The sequence below is a fragment of the Neodiprion virginianus genome, chromosome 7 (genome assembly GCF_021901495.1).
Source record: "Neodiprion virginianus isolate iyNeoVirg1 chromosome 7, iyNeoVirg1.1, whole genome shotgun sequence".
Classification (NCBI taxonomy): domain Eukaryota; kingdom Metazoa; phylum Arthropoda; class Insecta; order Hymenoptera; family Diprionidae; genus Neodiprion; species Neodiprion virginianus.
In genome coordinates this window covers 22517818-22542642 of record NC_060883.1, presented here as the reverse complement: position 1 = coordinate 22542642, position 24825 = coordinate 22517818, and the positions used below count along the sequence as shown (strand labels likewise).

Below are 24825 nucleotides of genomic sequence, written 5' to 3'. Positions count from 1 at the left end.
ACTGTCGATAACATGTTTTTTACTCACTGCGACATTAAATCTCGTTCTCGTTTAGTTTGATGGATTATTTATTTATTTTTTTTTCTTACACCTGCACAAAATTATTGCAGTATCGCATGATAAAAAAAGAAAACTCATTTCCATTTTCTACCTGAAACTCAATTTTCGGTCATGGTGATAAATGAAAACAGTCAAATATCGTACAGCAACGCAAAGTTTATTGTCGAATTGAATCTGAGAACGAAAAAGAGAGAGAGAGAGAGAAAAAATAAAAAGAAAAACTGCCAAAAGTTTGCAAAGCGTATTGTATTACATAGTTATACGAAGGTTGCAAATTTTAGGATTCACTTTTTTTTACCTGCCTTTAATTCTTTCGGGTATTTAAAACCGAGTCACCGCCTCCGGTGTTTAACCTGCGTTTTTTTCTTCTCGGCCAGAAACTGCCGCCATAATTTAACTGAATTAAGTACCTTTACCTTCGTGCAGGCTCGAAGGACGACGAGGCAAATCGTCGCTCAGACTCTGTCTATGAAATTTTTAACGACAAGGTAGACCTAAATAAACCTGCAGTCTTGTATACTTCGGATGATAGCGAGCTGATTAATCATGCGACAATCGTTTTCGTTATTGAGCTAACAATTTTAAAACCCTCGTTCAATTCTCTTTAGATAATTTTGTAATATCGAGAATTGGTAAGGATCGTCCGGATTCGATTTGCAATTTATCAGGATGAAACGATCAACTCTTAACCTTGTTATATAAATTTCTACAAAATTTTTTTAACAGTTTCTATTTTTTTGTTTTTTCGTATTTTTGCTTCCCTGGTTAAGTTATTTAAGCATGCATAAATCGAATATTAAACTCGGTCTTGAACAAAAAGAGAAAATCGTTTTTACTTTTCATCACATTTGGTGATGTGAGAAAAGTGTTGGTTTTGGTAGAAAATCACTATCTTTTGATTTCAACGAATCTTTACGTTTTCGAAACTCTAGAATACGAAAAACAGGTTTTCCGAATAATGTCGGTCTGTCCGATAAACTCTCGCGATGATCTCGGAAACGACTGGATCAAAAAAATTTAAAACTTACAGGATTTTAGAATCGAACGATGAGGCTGAAAATTGCTATCTCCCGTTTAATTTGAACTTTCGGTTCGACCGGAAATGAATCGATTCTCGTTGTTTCGCCGACAAACATACACTTTTCTAAATAAACGATCATGTTTTTTTCCCAGTTTACATATTTAGTTTGAAAAAAATGTATAATTTTTTTTTTTTTTTTGGTTTTTCAGAATCTTTTTTCTTTTCTAATTTTTCTTTCATTCTTCTTTCATGTCCTATCAGGTTTAGATTTTCCACCCGACCGTTTACGATATTATCTCTAAAGTTTGTCAGTCTGTCCGACGGATTTTTCCCTATTCACGATGACGAAATGTGTCCCGAAAGAAAAAAAAAAAAGAAAAAAAAAATGTTTTCCCGATCTGTTTAAAGCCGATTTGTGCAACAGCTGTTTGTGAAAAGATGAAACAACACAAATGAAAATAGAATGAAAACAAAGACTGTGAAAAATAGGAAATCTAAGGAGACGCCGAATCTAATCGAATCGATGCTGAAATTCTGAGTGAGCAATGACGATTCTCAGGACAAGGTGTATCGGAAAAAAAAAATTCCTCGTACCTTCTTTCATCCTTACATAGAAGCACGAACTTCGGGATTCGCGAAGAATAGATCTGAAAAAAAAAAAAAAGAAATCGCAAGGCGGGCGAACGTGAGGCGAAAACAAATGTCATATTTTCAACGTTTCTCGAAGGAGATGATATCGGTGCTGCGTGTGTTTGTTTATATATATAAAAGTAAGCTTATGGCTTATGGCAATTTTATCGTTCGGCCCGGAAAATCACCCGCCTGTTTTTCTTTTTCTTTTTCTTATTTATTTCGTACGTTAGTTCGGTAAGTCCTCACGATTTTTTATACCTATACCTTCATAGATATCCCTTCCCCTGTTTACAATCTATAGGTATATACATATATGTATAATGCACTCTGTATCCCTCGCTGACAATAATCTACGCGATATCGCTTTATGTCCGTCGAAGCTCGAGAGTCTACCCATACCTAGATAAATAGTGATAAAGAGTGAGAGAGAGAGAGAAAGCACATAATACACATGGATACATATGTGTGTGTGTGTGTGTGTATATATATATCGTGGCGTGACTACTTCGTAAGCGACGTCACACCCTCGTCATGTTACATTCAACCTTTTTTACGTCTCTTAGTTGTTGGTTGTTCTTGTTCTTGTTGTAGTTGTTTTTTCTTTCCCCATTTTACCCCTGTATTTTCTCGTATAAACGAAAAGACACGCGTCTTTTGATTCCGACTCGATGCCTTAACAACTTTCTCACTCGCAATCAGACTTCGCAGACACAGCGGTGGTAGTTTCATTCACGTACGTTTTGTACATATGTATCTTGCTTTTTTTTTTTTTTCTTGTCTCGATACGTTTCAAATTCTGAATTACAGTTGAATCTAGTTTGACGAAACGTGAAAAACGATACTTCTACACTTATTCATCATATTCTGTTTCTAGTGTTGTTATTTTTATTTTTTATTTTATATTCCGAGATGTGGGATTCATTCGATGTCCCAATCTGGCTTGAGCAATTTCGATACTTTTATAACTATAAATAATATATATATATATATATATATATACGTATGTGATGCATGTAAATATATTCATATATATATATATATGTAATAACACGATCGTTCCTTTGGGTATACGTAGCGTTTTGTCCTCGTGTTGCGTACGGCGTGTACGATATTGGATATCGATATTGGGAATCCGCGTTATATTTACGTGCCTTATATCTCTACTCTCTCTCTATGAATATGTCGTTGTATATTAATAGTCGATATATCGTCCATATGCGCGAAGTCGGCAATCGAGTGCAAAATATAGAAGGTAGGAGGAATCAGGGAAAAGGAAAAGAATAAGGTAGTTGAAAAATCCACGAAGAGAACAAAAATATAACAAAGAAAAAAAAAAACGAGGCAGCAAAAAGAATTATCGATTTACCGTGTAACTTTTTTTTTTTCTCTATATTTTTCATTTTGACAAACGCGGCTGCTACTTGTTTCAACATTAACGTTTTTCTCTCGGCACGTTTTTGTCCTATTTCTGTTTTTTTTTTTTTAACTTTTCCTCCAAACACGAAATTGCGCAATCCTGAGCATAACGATGAAGTATAAAATCATCGAACCGAAGTGCGGAATATTTTTCGTCGCTATGTTTTTATTCCAAGTTTAAATTCCTGTGCAATGTATTGTATAAAAGTACAGAGAATTTCGATGAATAATTTAAGATTGTTTGATGAAAATATAAGTACTGAAGTTGGGAAGAAAGAGAGAGAGAGAGAGAGAGAGAGAGAGAGAGAGAGTATTTATTTGATCGCGGGGTAATACCCCCTAGCAACCATAGGCATAATATACATTATATATAATATAAATAATATGGCGGTTGGTGAACAGTACCGAAATAATATAATATAACATAATACAAAAATAAAATAAAATAAAAAAAAAAAGAAAAATAAAAAGAAAAATAGAAATAGAAATAGACACAAGCCGAATGAAAAAGCGTACATACAGAGAGGGCAGCCACATTCTGCGCGCATAACACATCATACAGCATTCATCATACATCATACAGCATACATCATACAATACATCTGTCGATTTCAATAATTTCACATTTTCTCTCTCTCTCAGAGAGAGAGAGAGAGAGAGACAGAGAGAGGACAGAGAAGAGAAGGGTAATTATACGTTGTAAGACATTCGGTGAATACAAATCACGAGATTGTCAAAAGCTCTTATTTCTTTTTTCTTTTTTTTTATTTTTTTCCCCACTCTCCTTGTACCTTGAAAAGTTTTCAACGAGCCCTGCAGCAACTCAGGGGCGAAGTTCGCTGTTTGTCTTACGGTTTTCGTATTGGTGAAGCGAAAAAATTTTAACGACCCAAAGTTTTGCCAAAGATATACAACATACGGCGATATCATTATTATTATTATTATCATCATCATCATATATATATATATATGCATTATGCAAACGACGAGCTATGCAAATACGAAGTTAAGCTTCAAACTTGCGTATTTCATACCTTGTGAAGTTTTTTAGAAGCAGCTATGCTTCTCTCCTTCGTTCATGAACAGGCCGCCATTTGACAAATTCAACTTAATACCTTATCTTACGTACCTACAACTACCTTGGACGATATACATAAGTTTGTTCGGAATTCTCTGTCTGTCTGTCTTTTCCTTCCTCTTGGCGGACGTTCTTCCACGTGTATTTCGACTTGTGCGAAACTGTCTCATATCGGGTGAGACTGTCTGCCTTCTTATTCGCAAGGATTACAACTCGACAAACTTTCTTAATTGGACGTTTGGACATTATGTACGAGTGAAAATCTCGGGTGATATTCTGCGCACGGGGATAATATTTGTTGAGCTTACTGGCTCTGCATGTGAACGCTGACGAGAGGTCCGCAGACTGGTTTTTAATAAATTTGAGAGCACGTTGTGCTAATTAGTGTTTGTAATAGACAGATATTTTACTATTTACATAAGCGGAATGGGTTTTCGAGGATTCGATTTTTAACGAGTATATGAATTTAACAGGAAATTTCATGGAAAATGTATAAAGTATACAATACGTGACGCGTTTTTGCTCTGGATAATTGATGCCGACCTGATATTAGTTCGGATCTAACTGGCCCTAGATTTTTTCAAACACGTGGCATGCGGGCCCCGTTGAAGGACGCAAAGAGGCAAGACGGAGGGTAATTTTCGTTCCTATTTGTTCGCATATTTCTGGGGGATGAGAGACACTCTCGTCTTCTTTCCGTAAAGAGTCTTCAATCATCGTTCCTGCAATTTTCTACCCAGCTCGTCGATGACTGAGGATTTCTCTTTCTCTAAACATCGTAAGTCGACGATACACGGTTCTCTGCTCTTTCTCGACTCACTCGCTGCTTCCGCCACTCAGACGTCGAACCCCGAAGCCCTTGGGCCCTCCAAAGTACCACTGGGTCCGAACACCTCTGGTAGCTAACTTGTGAGGGTAGTTTCCATCAGTGGTTCGTTTGAGTCGACTGTAATTACATTCCAATTTTTTTTTTTTTTTTTCTTTAATTGACTTGCAACGGGTCAGTTTAAATTTTTGGCGATATAGGTAAATTTCAACAGTTGATATTGAGCAAATTATGCTCAAGTGGATTCGGCACGGATGCGAATTCCGGGCTTACTTCTAACCGATCAAAACGATCCTCATTTTAATCAATCGATGCCTGAATTTCGACCCTGACGCTTATACTCGTCCCTTTGAATTATCGGGGGGTAGGAAAATGGCGTTCGAAACTCCCCGCGATAGCCGATAACGATGTATTCTATTCGGAATAGAGGACCTAACCTAATCTACATGCATAGTATAGTATATTATATATCTGCCCGTGTATACAATACGTGTCAAAGCGGATTACACGGTAGTCGAGTCTCCGTTAAGCGCGATTTCGTTGCGCAGGGATTTGTAGTCAACATGTGTATATACACACACACACACACACACACACGCATGCTTAAATATGCATGGTTTCGTCAATTACACAACCAAATACCATTTACATCGTGTTTTATAGCGAAAATATCGGAATTTAGACTTCTCTCGAGTTTTGCTTCCGTTCCTCTTGTGAAAACGTGTAATATTTTTAATTATAACAATGTCGTGATTTTTTGAAAAAAATCAGAATATTTTACATAGCAGAAATTTCCACCCATCCAACTATTTTCATCGCCAAGTATTTAAACGGAGTATAAATCGTGGATAAGTTGCGCATTCAGACCCGAAGAAATCGAACGAAATTATTCGATTTATCGTCTCAGGTGCGGTAGATACCCAAGTAGATGCATAATCGATTTATATCTTGAGGCTGTCCGTCTTGCACAGCCTTTAAACATGTATACGTGTGTGGGTTATGCGGTTATGTACGTATATATACATGTATGTATAATGTATGTATAAAACTTATCCATGTATCAAGCCATTTCGCATGAGGGAAAAGCTCGAGTGTTATCCTTCTCTCTTCTTTCTCTCCCATCCTGTTCTCCATTCCTCTTTCTCATACCCAAGGGAGAGACCCTTGGAATACCAATAATATCTCGAGATCCGAACTTCTATTATTCCTGACAAAAGAAAATCAGAATGCCTTCTTCTCCTGAGTTACGGTCCCTCAGCACTGCAGCCTGTTTTAAGTGTAATGGAGATTTTTTCCTTGAAATGAATGCGAAAGCTTTTAGGTACACACGATTTTACATCCTGCGTGTTTCCTGTAATTTTTTATTCATTTTCTAAAAATATATTCTCTGATTTTTTGTATGTTTTCATTATCGTATAGGTATAGGTTTAGGTTTATCTGCCAAGTCATCTTCGCCGAATACTTTGAATTCCCTCGTAGCAATCTGAATTTCATTTCTCGAACATCGACGACTCGTTATTATTACGAGAAAAGGTTAGGCAACCAACGACCGTGATCGATAAGTTGAGAAACGCTGAGACGATCATTAGAACGGGGAAACTTGATATTACATTCACTCGCTCGTTAGTTGACTCACTGATAACTATAATAACGCAACGATGGTACGAGGCATGACTTATTTCGATGAAAAGAAACCATCGTCATTAAGGGAAAATTAATGTATCCTTTTCTTTCATGGAAATCGTGTCGCGTTATTTTTTCTCTGTACATTTTATCCATGATATGTGTATATATATATACATAGAATTAAAATTTCAATTACAAGAAATAGAGAATACAGTTACTGAGATTTATTTTGAGGATTTGAGAAAAGTTTCATTCCAAAATCACTTTAAATTATTTATAAATAATTGAGCAGTTGAATGAAAAATCTGAAACAATTCACCGTACTGCTTCAGAGTTGGAACAATTACAGAGATTTTTTTAAAACAAAATATGAAATGGCGAGGGTCAGATGTTGGTCTGGTTCGCATGTAATTTCGCATACGTATACACATATCGAACAGTTTCTAGTTTCGCGTCGTCGATGGGGAAAAAAATTTAACAACGAGTATGAAAAACGATTCTTTCCTTATAATATGCTCGTCCATCAGATATCCATGGTAGATTTTCCGTTGCACGTGATGAAGTTGAAATTTTATTATAATAGTATGACAAAGGTACACGCATTCAGACATTAAGTTTTCAGTAATTTTACTCGTCGAGAACAATGCACCACAGCTCTCAGACGCGATAGATCAGCACTGCAGAAATTCTATTCTCTTTATTTCTACGATTGATTCCCTCCGCCTTTCTCATAATTCAAATTTTTCTCCTCCTCATCATCGTCATCCTCCTTCACCAAAGTACCCGGTCACCCTTACACCGGTTAAGGGTTGCACACACACTCTATACGAAGGCTTATCGAACTCTGCATGCAGCGCTAAAGTGGCCATTGAACTCTTCCCGAGTCGCGCGACCCACTCGTCGGGTGTTCCTTTTGTTATTACAAAATTTTCTTTTATTTCTCGTCTTTTTTAACTTGTTTTTTTCCTAGCCTCCCTCGTTCCTCTGTAAGCGAATAATTTACCATCGATTTCTGGTTCGATATGCGTGGAGGACCATCGGTTCGCTTTGAAAAACTCCCCACCCCCCGAAGCCTGTCGCCGACAGGTGATAGCTAATAATTAAACGCTGAATAGCGATCCCCTCCGGTTTGATCACACGTCATCTCACTCACGATCAGCCTCCCGCTAACAAAAATGTGATTTTATAGGAAACGCGTTTGTTAGTCCCGCAGCCGCTGTTGGCTTTCGGATTTAAAGAAAACAAATAAAAGGAACAATGTCTCGTATATGTATTTACGTCGATATTTTAGATTATTTTTATTTTCTTCAGCACCTCCGCTTATAGACGACACCTGTTCACCGTATTTTTCACATATCAGGATCATTTTGAAAGGTACAAGAGTTTGAATAACAGATGTGGATATTGTGCCGGTGTGCTTTTATAATAAAAAGCTCAGACATTGATCGTCCGTCATTAACGAAGTTAAGCCTTATTTAACAAAAGATTTTTCTTTTTGTTACTCAACAAAAGATCGAACCTGGCGTATATATTTTTCTGCAGGTCTACGAACTTGAAGAATTTCATTATATTAATTTTTTATGAAATCTCTTATTCTCCTTTTTTTCCTTCTCAGTCGTATGAACTCTTTGTAACTATGAAAAAAAGGCAGAACAGTAACAATCCTTTTTTATCGTTGAAACTAATTTACACGCTTTAAAATTCGAGGCAGTTTTTGTGTATAATTAACAACACGTGTTGTTGTTTTGCTGCTAATCAGTTGATGAATTAATTGCTTTTCCGAAGAACGTTTTTCTTTTTTTCTCAGCAATTCAATTAAAACTGCGTAATTCTAACTTTTGAGTCAACTTCGCAATTGTGCATGAAGCGTGCGTCGTATTCCATATACATGTATGCATACCTACGTACTGAAATGAAATAACAACAATAATCAGTGAAGTTACCCTATCCTCCAGAGTTCGTTATGTTAGGTTATATAAATTAAGACACCAGGCAAGTAAACTTTGCCTGTTTATATGTAGGCACATTATGCGCATAGCATACATACTTTCACGTTAATTATAACTACACTGTTAACGACAACTTTGCAAAAAGTGATGCAAAACATAACGTACCTTATACAAACATAACGGAAAAAAGGTTAACACGTTTCCGGGGAAATAATTAACTCAAGTTTGAGCTGGGTATGTACAATGAAAAGATTTTTAGGGAAATTAGATTTAGAATCTTATCTTTTCAAAGCAAATGCGTTTTTATTGTTTTCAAATTTGTATTTCTTCGATCACAAGCGTATAATCGTAATTGCTCGACTGACGGAATAGGGAAATTTTCGAAATTTTGACAGTTTTTCATACTATTCATACACTTGCTTTGACTTATATTGTTTTTCCCTTTCGGTTTTCAGTGACAAAGCTCCGGGAACACTGGGACGAGACAAATTCTAAGGTAATGCAGCGGAAAACGCAGTTGGACGCAATGCTGGGTGACAGTCAACGGTACGAGGCGAAACGTACCGAAGTCGAAGCTTGGCTAGCCAGAATGGAGACTCGACTTGAGAGAATGCGAGCCGTCGGTCACACCGCGGATGTACTCGAGGCGCAGCAGAGAGAGCAAAAGGTGAGTTCTTTTACCTCAATCTCGCTTCGTCATCGTGCAATTTTTTTTTACCCCCTTCAAAAATTACACCATCCCTTCCATTCTTCCCGATTTGAGACTAGAGGACATCTAGAAGATACACGATTTCCAATTTCATCGGTCTACCGAGTCTCGAATTCCGATCGAAGGCGAGTATCTCTTTTGAACGAGAAGAGAAGAGGAGTAGTGTAGGCTGGTTCTGTAACAAGATTCCTACTGCCGAACCTTACCGACATCTTCCCCAGACTCAAACCCTTCTCCGGGATGACGTTACAGCGATCGAAATCTGCTGTACCGACACGAAGGTCAAGATCGCGATACTTTACCAACAATTCTTACCGATCTAAGGTCAAAATCACGCTGCTTTACCAACTGTCATCCTCCTCTACCGACCGTCAAGGTATAACAGCTGTCGATCGCTGTGACGTCATTGCGGGGAGGGGTTTGAGTCTGGGTAAGATGTCGGTAAGTGGTGGTAATTGGAAACTTGTCACAGAACCAGCCATGCAGATTGAACAGTATGCTCTGATCTAACACCCGTGTTTTCTTCTCGATGTTCAATTCACAGTCTTACCACGTCGAGCTTCACCAGTACAAGCACCAGATCGAGTTGTTCAACCAGTTGACCCAGAAACTGATCGCCGTTTATCAGCAGGACGACACGACGAGGGTTAAGAAAATGACCGAGACGATCAACCAGAGATACAACAACTTGAACACGAGGTGAGAGCCGAGGTTTTCCTCTGCTTTTTAAATATCGTTAGCCACGATCATTCCGAAATTTTATCCCATCTTCCTCACCCGCTCACAGCATCATCAATCGAGGCAAATTGCTACATTCCGCCATGAACTCGCTGCACAACTTCGACCGTTCTCTGGACAAGTTCCTCGCCTGGCTTAGCGAGGCCGAATCATCGATGGAGGGACTCGAGGCAGAGGCTGACAGGCTGGGTGGCAGAAGGGACCAAGGAGCGCTGAGGAGGCCGCAGCATCAGCTCAAGGTAGGTCGTGAAACACAATAAAAGTAAAAAAAAAAAAAGAAAATGGGGAAACAATTTGGTGGAAAATCATTTTCTTCGATAAGCAACGCGATCGTTTTATTGGATTGGGTATAACGAAGTTTCCTTTCGGATGATCGAAGGAGAGCGCCATCCACGCTGATAATCCATTGGAGCTATTCCCCCTCCGCCCCTCCGGCAATTTCGCCAATCAATTCGACCTAGATACGAACTCGTTACCTGCACTCTCGATTCGAAGATTTACTCTGTCGTTGATGATGAGATTATATCTCGGTGCCTCGTTCCGAGATGATCGACTTTCAGGATCAATCAAACGTTGGGAAAAGAGGAAAAAAAAATGTTTGAAAAAACTCCAGCACTTTTATATTTGTTAATTTGTGCCGATGATCGTGAACACGATTTAAACAACTTTACTACTATGAAATGACAATGATTCTGAACAAATTTAAACCCAAATTAAGGTATGGAAAATTTGAGAAAAGATTTTGTGATTAGAATCTTACACCCGTATTCATAGTCCTTCCTTAAGGAACAAGGATTCCTTGTTCCTCATTTTACGTTTCATAGACCTTCCTCGACAGAATAAGGAGCCTTGTTGGCCTCCTTCTTTCAAGGCAGGTCTCGAGCTTCCTTGAGGAAACCTTCGGCACTGCGATTGGCTGTTTCGTTTCATGAAGCCAACGCTTGCGCATGCGCTTGGCGTCTATGCGCTTATGACCCGTATGACGCGGATTACAGCCAGTCTATAGGTTAACTTCTTTGAGGTTATATACTCTCATCAACCGACGCAACTTGACAATGAGAGCTAAGCAGTTCAAGTTAGATTTAAATATCGCCGAGTGGCGCTTCGATCAGCAGTTTTACCACCGTAAGCAATCACATATCCCTAAATACGTCTTCCTTCTGGAAGGGAGAACCAAGTTGTCACTATGAAACGAGAACGCCTCTGAGATTCAAGGAAGCCTTCACAAAGGCGTCCTTTATCCTTGAGATAAGGAGGGACTATGAATACGGATGTTGGAAACTTTCAAACTCTGGTCTTCCTGATTCGATCCTTATGTTGTTAGACTTAATTTGTTCATCATAGTGGTTTTCACAGATCCCCGAACAAATGATGTATATACTATAATTAAGTATACATTTGCGCGTTATAATCATGCTATTACGTAAGTTTTTTTTCAATGTTTTTCAGACAATTTACGAAGATCTGATCGGTAAACCAGATAAGTAAAAAAATATCAGAATCCCAACAAAAACATCAACATTTAATTGTTTTGAATGTTATAATTACAAACCCTTTTCACAAATGGTTGATATTTTCACTTGTACCGTTCGAATTCATTCCGAATCATTTCTACTAGATAGTACGGATGTTTTTTCATTCGAGTTCAGCGTCATTGGTGCAAATAACACTGCTGGTGGTTTTTTAAACGGTTTTCCCACTTCTTAACTTTACATTCACACTGCGTAGGTACCATTGATTCTTAATAAACGCTGATATCCTGTGTCTGCACCTTCCTACGGAATTTACATCTCTGCAGATTTCACGACTATACCTGCCACTGCTCTTATTTCACCTTCCCTTCCGATCTCTTCGCTGCTCGCCTCCCCCTCTGACTCGCTCTCCGTTTCTAACCATATCGACCAACATTTCCTTCTCCAGGTTCCCTTTCTTCCCCGGTTTCCCAGGTTCGGATTTACCCGGTTCCCGGAAACTTGGGTAGATAGGCTGGTTGGTCGGCGCCTCCCGAACGTAGTTATATCGACCTTCCAGTTCTTCTTTCTTCTTTTTCTTTCTTCCCATTTTTCATCCCCTTGTATATTCTTTCTTCTGCAGTCCCGAGTGTTTGAACCTTCTGGAAAAAACACCGCGTCCATCAAATTTTGCCGACTACGAAGAACAAAAAAAAAATCGAAATCAAAATAACCTGCACTGTTTTCGGGGGAAAATGGAAGTAATATACTAAAAATTCTGTTCCAACGTTCAACGGTATTGTATTTGCTGTATCACTTATTTAGAGGAGAATATAACAGATCTCTACTCGTATTTGTAGATTCGTCATTGAATATAAATATTTGAAATTTCGCCAGGTATCGAATGGATTCCTCTTTATCTCTGTTATAGACATGTCTGTGTTTGAACTCCTTTCATTTGTTCTGACTTTTACCCGTGGAAAAAACAAAGGAGGGAAAGAGAGAGAGGAGCTGAAAAATTCATCGCCCGTTGTTTGATCTCGTTCCTGGCATAACCGATTTTCCGCAACCGGCCCAGACGTTTCCGGTGTTTTCAGGCATTTCACGCATCCACCCGTATAACTGCAATACCTACCATATCTATATTTTTATCTTGTTCCTTCCTCGGCGCGTCTCGCAACTGAATGACAACAGATATTTTAGCTCGAAATCCTCCCCTCACCTAAGAATGGTACGTTACGTCGTATTTTGCAGTAAAACTTGTTGTCTAATGCACCCTAAACCGGCGTCACGATTTTCCATACGTGTTTTGAATCCTCTCTCCTTCTTTTGGTGCGGCATTAAAAAACCACATCAGGGAGGAGTGACGCACGGAATTGCAGAGGAGAGGGAAGGCGAGCGGGAGAACAGGGGAAAACGGCAAACGGAATCGAGGTAGAACTGTTTACGGGAAAATGATATCGACGTTGTATATACCTAAGAGAAAGCGAAAGGAACGGAAACAAAAAATGAGGTAAATACCCCTCCACCCACCCACACAGACATACACACAGACATACGCGAATACTGGAGTCACGGAAAAAGAGTAGAATAAGAAGAATCAGAAGAATGGGAAGACTCGAGGGTAGAAGTAGGGTGCGATTCTCCTACGGAGAAGAGGGCGAGGGGTGATTTCGTGCGTCGGACACCAGCTGCATCTCAAAGCCGGGAGACAACTCGTTGAATAGCAAGTAGGCTGGTTGGTTGGTTGGTTGGTTGGTTGGTTGGTTTGGTAGGTTTCTGGAGGAAGCGAGGCGAGAGACACCGACGACGCCAGCTACGTTATTCCGTGAAATTTCCGAAGCCCCAACGGTGTGCGTTATACATATCTAAGTACATATACCAACACATATAATACATAGGTATAGTATGTATTATACCTATGTACATCTACACGTTTTGCTGAGGGTCGTACTTTGAAGTTGGGATAAGGTTAAGGAACGCGGCCTCGAGGTAGTGAGCCACTTTCCGGCCTTCTTCTTCATCCTCTTCCTCTTGCTCTTCCTTATCCATATCCCGAGCGCTGCGCTGCCACCGACCCCCGATCGATAGAGGATCAAATTAAACGCTTTCACTTGAGCCCTGTGAAAACGTGAAAACTGACACATCTGTATGATGACATTCTTCACGCGTGGTTCCCAAGAGTTCAAAACAAGCAGCATCGTTTACCTCCCTTCGTTGCATCTTGAGTTTTTTACATTGTCTTCTGTTCTCCGTTTTCTACTTTATTACGTTTCAAAGCCACACTCTTCTCAGACGACTTCTACTACTCCCGGGTATTCACGAAGCCTAATGTGCGCGACAGTGATCTGTCTTTCTTATTGCCAGAATTTTGTGAGATAGGTATAATACATCCGAGGTTGGTGGGAGATATAGGAGGCTTTCGGGGTAATCCTGTGAGAATTTATTCGAAAGAATAAAAATAAAATAAAAACTTTAATAAAAACTTGGAATATATCCGCGGAGATAAGGGAAACAACGGAAACACCACTGTCGTCATTTTACGCTTTTATACTTTTATACCTCTATACCTTTTCTACATGGGGTATGTATAATTCTTATCCATCATACGGACAAAAGATTTTACTCCGAACGGTTGAACAAAGAAAAAGATCTAATCTCATTTTTTATTCATACTATATCATAAGCATAATTGGAAGTTGGGTAATGGATGGAAAATGAAGACATGAATAATAAGTTTAAGAATTTTTTTTTACTGTATTGATTAGGCAAATTTCGCAGGGGATGAAAATTTTTGCTGGTATATTGAAGTTTAACACTGTACCGATTTTTCGCATCAACGAATTGACAGTGAGATAAGAATTCCTTGGCCAATCTCTGTCTCAATATTAATTGAAAATAAAATAAAATAGAAACATTTGAAGTAAAGATCTATTTCGTAAGAAGCAGAATTAACAACTACGAATGTAAATCGTTTGTTGTTCATCCCCTCGATCACCCCTGCCATTTATCGAGTATTCAGTAATTCACCCCTGTCATCGTCATAACTATCCCTATCGTCATCATCATCATCATCGTCATCATCACCACCATACGGTCAAATCCTTGGCCGTGAGTAAAATTCGATACGAGGCTAGATGCACCCGATCGAAGCTTCACGCGCATGCGTACTACGCCGATGTAGATGGCAGCAGCGTTTTGTACATCATACTTCGCGCGAAGGTGTCGACAACCCTTATTAGCCAACCTGTTTCGCTCGGTCGGTAATAGCGACCCCAGGTTTTACCTGGCCGCGGTTAAACCACCCTGAAACTTTACAGGAAGGAAGGTTTCCTCCCTCTGTCGGCAATCACGTGCCTACATTCTGCCCGAACGACATTGAACCACCCTCAAATCACACGAGGGCGGAAATCCTTCTGTTGTCGGTAACGCAGGGGGGTTGAAAATTCATGAAATTCTGTTCATCGTTACCGCGAGTTCACATGCCATTATTTCTTCCCTTTCTACCCTTATCTCGGTTATGCAGGGATCGAATCGATACGAGGTCCACCCCTTTTGACCGACAAATTATGCCGCCACTTGCTGGCTAAACGATAAGCCGTTATTATTCGCAGGGGTATAAAATACCCCGATTCGTTACCTGTTTTTTTTTTTTTTTGAGAGCAGAACTTGTCTTAAACGTTCTACAAAAAACTACTCGACTTGCCTATGAATGGTAAAAATTGAACAAACATCGCCAGAATTTAACAATTGACATAAAAAATTTGTACACATTATATCGTATACTCATATATTCTTTTTATCGAAACATTTTTTCTTCTACGTGCTCTTATCTCAATAATCCATTTTCCGTTTTGAACGTACAATGCTCGGAGGGCGAGTGATCCGCGTATTATAATTCTTGTGCTCCAGATTAAACCTGCGTTGATGAATTTCTACCCAACCCAGTTTCTCTCCCTTTCTCTCCATCTCTAGAATATCGTCGAGCGGAATATCAATTAAGCAATACTTTTGATACGTGCCCCGATTCGAGAAGAGTACTCGCGTACCTCGTCAACCTGGGTTTGACCCAGATTAATTCCAATCCACACACGAGGTGTAAAGAATTCAATTCCGACGATGAGAAAATATTATAAAGATAAAGTTAGTAACGTTACTTCAACGATGCACGTTTAAGAAAAATCGTTACTTCGCACCCTTGGTAATTTTCGAAATTTAGTCAACCATGACAAACAAAACGTACTCTTATTTTCAAAAGTCAATCCTTCGAAAGTCATTCTAAAATTGAGAAACAATGATTTTTCCCCTGACGTTTCGTTACGTTAACGTTGCTAACTTCACCCTGATAAAAAAATCACCTCCTCATATCAACCGAATACGGATGCGAATTTCCCAAATTATCATCGTCAAAATTTTACCTAGTTTCTGGCACATCTCTTTTGTATTTTTGCCCTCTTCCCAACCGATTTCATTTTCATTCGCAACTCTGATATATCGAAGCGTTAATTGACTGTTACCGCTTACGCACAAGCGTCTCGTTAAAATGCGAAACTGATTAGATCGTTAGGAAAGCGTAAAAGAAGAAAATAAAGTTTGCACAAAAAGTAAATAATAACGATAATACCAATAGTACAAGCTCAACAATTTTCATATCACGTTGCGGCAGTAGAGTTGAAAACGTGGCCGAGTTCGGAGGGTTGGGGTTGGGCTTGAGTTTGGGATAGCCTGGATACGGGATTCTCTGCACCTCATTCGAATTCATAGTCATGTGCGAGCATTAACGCGCTTCGCCACTGCACCCGGGACAAATATCTGGTTTCAACATGATTTTTGAATTAAATACACGCGATGAAACTCTAATAATAATAATAACAAATGCACACATACGTGAGTTGAAATTAAGCGCGTTTCAGGGCGGTCCAATTTAACTTTTAACAAAATAAAAGTAAATAAATGAATAAAAAAAAAAAAAAAAAAACAAATCACGCTATTGTGCCCATAGGTTGATTTTTCAAATTTCTACAAAATCGCTGGAGCTACGGAAATTTCGTCGACTTTGAATCTTTCAATAATTCAAGCGGGCATTTAAAAATAATTATTACGATGGATGTTTTTGATAGAAAGAAAGAAAGAAAGACACAAAAAATACCAGGAGTAACGAACAAATGTTTTGGTAAAAACTCGTCAGTCTCCTCGCTGCATTTATCGGTTCGTATTCTGTACAAGTATATAAGTATCCATATAGGTATACATAATTGCAAAACTATGGCGTTACGCCGAACTGTAGGGAATACCGACTGCACAGAGTATAAATTTACCGAGGTATCCGCAACGCCGAGCACGTTATAAATTGGTATTTAACGAAGATTAATTAAATTCCATCGGCATTTTACACATTACACATACATGCGTGAAAAAAAATTCTCGACATTCCATATATGTGTGTTTATAATTTATAACGAGTGCTAATATACAGGCACGTATTAATATCGTACTTGCAATAATTATACCCTGTATGAAAGAACATTGTCGATGTATTAACCCTTTTGGTTACGCAATTTAGTTTTTTTTTTTCTTTTTTCTTTTTTTCTTTTTTCAACACGGAAGTGCAATTATACTTTTCCTGTGGATTTTTTGACGCTGAATGCGAGTTTGATGTCAAGATTTAATCAAATTAAAAACAATCCGTAAAATGGGGTGAAAACAGGGTGAATTATAAATACATTGTTTTAGACAGTGGTCTTGAATCAGATTTATACGAATATTTATTTTTAGTCCGAAAACAGGCGCAGTCTCCAATAATATCCCTAGCACCCCTAAGGAGAGCGAAAACTACCCCCGTGCGTTGAATTTTGTAAATCTAACAGCCATTCTGATATCTCTGTTTGTCAACCAATGAATTTCGAATCACATTCTCGAAGATAGGTTTTTTCAATTTATAACAATTACAAACAATCGTGGCTTCATAAAAAATCCCAATCATTCCAAGGTTTAAGTATTTATCTATCTGAAAATACAAAATACCTCAGAATTTTACATGGGTTGTAAAAGAAATGACAAAAACAAAGAAAAGAAAAGAAGGGGTGCTACGAAAAAAACTACAGTGGCTTATGTGACTATAAGGGGGTTGAGTAAAGTTGAGATGAAAACGAAATGAAAAATAAAAACTAACCGTTCTCTGTGTTTTTCGAACATCCATGCGGTGGAAAATGGGGACAACTTTTGTTACATCGGAGGGTGAAAACAATACGGTTAAAGATAAGGGTGAAATTTTGAACGTCAGGTTTAAACAGGCAAGACGATTACGTTCCGAACAGATGTCGCTATTCGTGGAAGGTGCTTCCACCACGATTTCACCGGCAGTACGAGCAGCGATTTTAGCAACGCTCCGGCGAATTCGCGGTACGCGTTTATATAACTGCGGTAGATATATCTAACTCCGAGGGGGGGGAGGAGGTGCGTTCCTCTGTAATATCCGCGTTTTCATCCCCCTTCCCTTGCAGATTTTCACCCTCAAACGTTGTGCATACACACAGACACGCAATCGTTTAATCTACGCCCGCATGACCGCGACTGAAATTTGCCGAACAACGTTCAGGATACGAGTAGAGAAGGGGAGAAGGGAGGGGGATGCCAAAGATTTTATCCTCATTCGGGTTATTAATTTTTTAGGAAAAATTTGTCAAGTAGAAGGATCGCGACATCGAGTTCTCAAAATTCGATAATCTATTTTACAGAATTTTTAAATGTTCCAAGACGAATATCAAATTATAGAATCTTTGAGTGTTCTTAGGATTATTTTTTGGTTTTACAAGGCTGTTTCGGCTTCCATATTTCGACTTTCCAAATTTTGAAATACGTGATCGCGTTTCTGTAATATCGATACTTGGAGCTTTATTTCTTCTTATCCTTTTGTACAAAAATACTGTACGGTACGTATAGGAATATAGTTGTTATAATTTTTTTTTTTTTTTTCACACCGTCGCGTTGTTCAAAATATCGATTACGAAGAAACGAGCTTTGATAATTCGATTCGAAAACGAAAGTTCTGAGACTTGATTTTTCGTTTGAAATTTTATCGGAGAATTACTGCGTCGGAAACTTTGGCGACCTGTTTTTACGCCGTTCCTATATTTCGTACTAACAAGTCGAGAAGCGCGAGCGAATTGATCGCGACTAGTTTGCCGCTGTCGGCTGTAGGGGGAAATGATTTCGTTTACTGCTGCAGCAAAGTTTTCAAAGTTGATTCAAAGATTCGGAGAGCGGGGGAGAAAGAGGGACTGAACTCGTCTAGCGTGCAACTTGCGACTTGTCAGAACTTCTGTTCTAGACGCTGTTTAAGACCTTGTATAACCGATTTCCTGTCCTAGCTTTTGACATCCAACGAGTATGTTTACAAGGGCGGAAATGTAGTTGAATAAAATTTTTGAATCACCTGCAACGTTTCGTCCGATCTTAGAATTATTACGTACGTATGAAAATCTGAGAATCTAAGTATCAAAACCAAGTGAAATGTATTATTTTTTAAACGAGAGAGGTAAAAAAAAAAAAGAAAAATAAAAAACGAATCAAAGAAAAAAGAATTGCCGACTATGGGAAAAGTTTTGATGGTATTATAATTAATTCTTTGCGGTACAGCGTCTTATATATGAGACACCTTTTTTTTTTTGAATCGGTTATTCATGGTTTATATTATTCAAGGAAAGTTTACGGGGACTAGAAAAGTGGATCTAGGTAATCTTGGGTTTTCTGGGTCACTGAAAACAAATCCGACGTCAGAATTTCAAAATCGAAGACGGGGGATCCGATACGGCGAACTGAAAACATAAAAATTGATCCTATTCGCTGATATTAAAATTGCTCAGATCTGATCCCATTATTGAAATTGGCGACCTCGACAACCCTTATATACCCAATTTCAGGGAATTCGACCACAAGCAAAGGTGTACGCTTGAAAGGGTTAAAAAACAAACCAAGGGCGAAAGTTTGGCGATTCTACAATCGATGAATTTTTCTTACGTAAGGAATGTTTGCCCGCAGCGTTGTTTCGATCGTCTCGAGTTTGTTTATTCATCAACCGCGTTGCAACCGGCAATAAGTAAAGGTATACGAATATCCTGGCGGACGACGTGCCTGCTTGTTCTGTATTACGTATACATAATTCCGAGGATAAGGTCCTGGAGGTAGCCTTCGTGGCAAACTCTCGGTATATCCCACCGGACTACTCCCGAGAGCTAGTTGACAAGAGGGGTGGTGGGATGGGGTGGAAAAACGGAGGGGAGGGAGGAACTTCCGGTCGAGAATGCGGGGCAGGCCTTTGGCTATTCGACTAAAACGGGGATACAAACGTCTCGCTGAACCCAAACTTTCTACCCACCAACCCCAACCCCACTTTATTCAAATTCCACCAAGGAATTCTCACATTAGAGGGAGGAAAACATCTTTTGCGGGTTCATCCCTCTCTTGCCTCTGCTCGTGTCACAGGACCTTGGGAACCTCGTGTGATGCTTCTATATTTTTCTCTCCGCAGTGAAATTGAATACACCAAAAAACAACCGCTCTGACATTCACTTTGTATACTACTTTGTTTGTCGTGTTTTTTTTTTTTTTTTGTTCTTCAACACGCGGAGTAGAACGAAAAAGGGATGCGAATAAACTACACAACGGCCGATGTTCGTGATCCACTTTTTAGTCGTTGTTGTTAGGGATAATCAACCTGCACGGTTTTGCAACTATACACCCACCTTATTGGCTTTTTGCTTTGTGCTTCCGTTTTCACTCGTCGGTTTAATTAAATTCATCGTTACACGGCACGGTAATTGATGATTTTCATTCCCGCTTTCAGGAATCTCTGATTGTAAATATCTTTATCGATATTTGCTACCGAGGTATGGAAGAAAAATGAAAAACTAAAACACTGTACGCTGAATAACGAACCTAAAATATACGAAATATTTTCAATCTTTAACAAGGGAACTGAATTTATGACCGATGATAGTTGAATAGATAATATTTCACCATTTCTTTTTCCGAATTTTAGCAAAGTACAATTTTTATACAATATCACCGTTCAAAGTTACACGTGTAACATCGTAACGCGTATTACCATAACATTTTACAACGGCGTTAACTTTCCATCGAGATTCATTTACGTAGATTACAATTAACCGTTGGTTTTTTCATTTAAAAAAAAAAATCTTGAGAGTAAAATTTGAATTTTATCGTCACACTCGTAAATAACAATGACACGCATATCGTAACGAAATCAGCGTCGTTTGCCAAAAAGCTCGTTAAATTTCTAGCAAATTTTGTCTTCGCCGGTGAAAACGTTCCTGCGAGGCTGCCATTCGAACCTCTCACCTAGCAGACATTGACGTATCGCGAAACGTGTAACCCGAGGCAATACCTAGGAATTTTCACCTAGGTATTCGCACGCGCGTGTATTTGTGCGTCCCATTCTGACATCAGTCGTAACTGTCGTCGCTTCTATTCCCCGCATCATCCTCCACCCTCGCATGGCTCATTCCTTTATAATCCTACTGGGATTTTGCCCGACTGTAGACGTATCGGTTGGTTCGATGTAACACCGGACGTCGCAAATTTTTTGCTCGGCGAATTATAACGTTTTTCATTTTTCGCGAGCGAATCGTCATTGGTTGAAAAGAAACGGGAATCAATAGATCAATGTTAGCTAGTCAATCTGAAGAACTATTGGAAAGAAAAATTTCAACGATTCAGAATATTCGCATACTCGTTGAGAGATATTGATTTTATTTTTTTGATTGTTTGTTTCTTGATAAATAAATAAAAAGAAACATGTTCTTTATCCTACGGGAAAACGGTGTTGGAATATAATTTTAACTTGCGTTTAATATTGTCGCGTATAACCTGTAAACTTGAAACAGCGATTCGGCGTTTGAGTTTTACTTGAAACGTAGTTTAACCAGGTTTTGCAGCCAGCCAGCCATATCCGGGTCTAGTCGAGTACTACTCAGGCATTCGTGATGTAGGTATAAACTCGATTATTTCTATGGTACATCAAAGTCACGGCGTGTCGTCTGTTTCTCTATTTCCTTGTTACGTTTCTTGCTGCAAGTTCACTCATTGCACGGTCTGACAAATGTTTGGCGCATTATACTTAACTCGAGTTAAAATTCGCAAAAACCCGTGTAATCGTAAAAGAAATAATAATCAAAATGACAAAAAATAATTAATATTCGATTGAACCGATTATTTTTCCTCACAATCGGTTTTTGTTTTTCACTCCCGTTAACTATGCGATACTATGTCAATTTACGTGATTGCAGTATCAATTATTATCATTATCTTACTTGACTACTTTCACATGAAATTGAAAAATATTTCGAACGAAATTATAAATCATTAAAAAACTTCTCCGCCATTAAGACTACCCACTGAAAGTTACCAAAATTTGCTGTCAAATGTACCGTTTCAAAAAAATACGAAATAATTTATCAATTCGATTATTTATTTCTTTTGGACTCGATTAATCGATGCATCGATTATTTTTAGCTTAGTGGTCATCGCTAGGGGGAGGGCTATAATTTAAAAAAAAACGGCAGGTTAATCAGTCTCGGTTTCGTGTTTTTAAAACCTATCGGCTGTAATTTATTGTCACACGTTGGTCCGGCGCGAAACTGTGCAGGACTTTTTTCCCCGTAGAATTGAAAACGTGCCTGTGTGTGTTTTTGTTTCGTTTTTTTTTTTTTTTTTTTTTGTCTCGTTTTTTCGGTCAGTTCTTTCCTCCTTTTCGCCTTTTTTCGTCATCCCTCCCCGCTTTCACATAGAAATTGCAGATCGTTCGTTCGACGTTCCGCGACCATATGGCGGCGGGAGAGTTTATTGCCGGAGTTGTGACCTACGAGGCGCGGCCAGAGTGACTCGATTCAACTGCAAGAGCGCGGATTCGCGAAATCGTATAACCCGAGAGATAGAAAGCGCGAAATCCTATATCCATATATTCTGCATCGCAACTTCAAACATACATATACCGGATTAAAACGTCCCTCTGTCAATGTTTATTATAATTTACAACAGTTGACGGTATGTTTCATACTTTGGTTGTACAATTTGATTTCTTTTTTTTTTTAAAGAAAAAAGAGTATCCGAGCACGAATTGTTATACCATAACGTAGTAAGAAAGTTGTTTGAAACATACTTACCTTCATTTCTTAACTCGTCGTTCGGACCATCCACGGGCCGTTTCATTTTTTGCGAAAAATACAGAAACAAATTCGATCTTCAAAAATTGACACGACGATAAAATCACACAGCGGCCACACACTTGGAAAATCTGTGAAACCTGGAAATCTTAGGGTGTTTCTAATTTGTTTATGGAAGAATCTGAAAATATCAGTTTACCGTCATGGGAATTAGAAACGATTTTTTTTGAGGTAACAAGTTTACTTTTTTGTCGTTGAAATAAGAAATTGGCTTAAACGGACTTTCTTCTACTTGATATTTTTTTCAATTTGAATTGAATTTGAACCAAATATAGAGTTAATAAGTTGAACGATTTAGGTTTTAGTAACTTGTACTAAAACTAGGTTTTACGAAAACCAGTAAATGTCTTGCAACTATTTTCCCAAAAATTTGTGGCCACCCTGTAATCGCGAAATGATTAAAACAATATCGACACCATATTGAGCACAAGTTTTACCGTGTATAAAAAAATCTCTGCACTTGGTACGGAAGAGTCGGTATCATGAAATTTGACGAAGCTTACGCGGCTGCGAGATGTAAAATCTGGAGGTGGCAGTTCGAGCTTTATAAAGTTGAGAAAAAAAAAAAAAAAAAAACGATGACGTTTAATTCAGTGCATCGTCGTGCTTTTACCCTCACGAAAGTCGTCGAGTTGATTGTGTTACTTGTATGAAATAGTTAACATACCCTGAGCTCGGAAATATGTGGCATATTATACCCGCCTGTGTTGGATCGGTCTCGAGGTAAATTCCCCTCCCCCCCCCCCCCCCATTTTTTTTCCTTCTCCGGAAGCTCCAGGATACCTTTTACCCATCTAACCGGAAGCCTGTGCGCAGCTAGCCGACCATTCGAGTTATTCGCTCGACCCTCGAAACTCCTCGGACGTCTCTCTGTCGTATGAAAAATCCCCGGAGTTCCAGCTTCGATTCTTCGCGAGCTTACTCGTAGAAATATTTTCACAAATACTTACCCAGTAAAAGAGGAATCTCCCGGCATCCTGAAAATACCGGGAGAAATCTCTACGTTTTACGTATATTCATCGGGGTGTTAAAAAAATTGCAGAAACGATATCTAAATTTAATCCAAGGGTGCAAATTCGCACCCTCCGAACCGTAGAGAATTTATTTTATTTTTTTTTTCTCATCTTGTTTCATCCCTAAGTCAAGGTTGATATTTATTGGACATAAGATAACTCTCCGATCTATTGACTTTGGAAATTTTCACGGTTTTAATCAACCCGCGATTCGACGGAATTATACGCATTCGTTGCGTAATTGAACGAGGGGATGTATTTTCGGAGATTTATCAACGAACGAAAAAACATACGGATTAACTGGTTTCCACGGAATCGAACGGTAAATTGTCCGTCCGTGGTTCCATTCTTTACATCAAGCAGCGGCAGCAAGCAAAATCCTCCTCGTTGTCACCGGTGTTATAACGCAAGCGGAGAGGAAATGAAAAATTCCAAACGACCTGTTTTCTTCGTTCTTCTTGCTGCAGTAATAAGGGTGCAGGTAATACCTGCCCGCGTTTATATGTCCGAAGAATTTATGGGAGACTGGGTACTTTTTCTACCACGATCAGACGATGTGTACGTATACTCGCAATCGATGCTCTCAGATGGATGGAAATTTTGAAAATTGAATCGTAGATGTTAGAACGGTCTTCATTTGGAGCGTTGACGAAGTTTTGCCCCCTCCACCAAATCAACTTCAAACAATTCAAAAACAATTGCCTCATTTTTTCAGATCTTTATCTCAACTCTAAGATAGTAAACACTTTTTTTCACGGCATATGTTTTATTGTAAAAGTAATAATGTTCCAAAAAATCTGTAACTGCGAGGTTCTGGTGGGCACTAAGTGCTATTATGTGAAAGAAAAAAAAGTTTTTCTCACGTTATTTCCATAAGAAACTTCACAATGCGGATACTATCTTAGAGTTGAGATAAAAATTTTAGAAAATTAGGCAATTGTTTTTGAATTATTCTGAAGTCGGAGCGGCAAAAATTCGTCAACACCCTAAATAAGGACCATCCTAATATACATATTTTTTTTTTGTTGCCTTTATTTTTTGCGCGGCTTTATTATTTCTACG

At 38.7% G+C, this 24825-nt stretch overlaps 1 protein-coding gene across 10 annotated transcripts in view; it reads left to right on the top strand.

The window, feature by feature from the left end:
• LOC124309536 (dystrophin, isoforms A/C/F/G/H-like) overlaps positions 1-24825 on the top strand; it is a 306902-nt gene that overhangs the window by 129560 nt on the left and 152517 nt on the right. For all 10 annotated transcript variants that reach the window (XM_046773231.1, XM_046773233.1, XM_046773232.1 and 7 more), the window contains 3 exons: positions 9065-9276; positions 9863-10017; positions 10106-10295. In XM_046773231.1, the coding sequence (XP_046629187.1) occupies positions 9065-9276; positions 9863-10017; positions 10106-10295 (557 nt within the window). The remainder of the gene's footprint in view (positions 1-9064; positions 9277-9862; positions 10018-10105; positions 10296-24825) is intronic.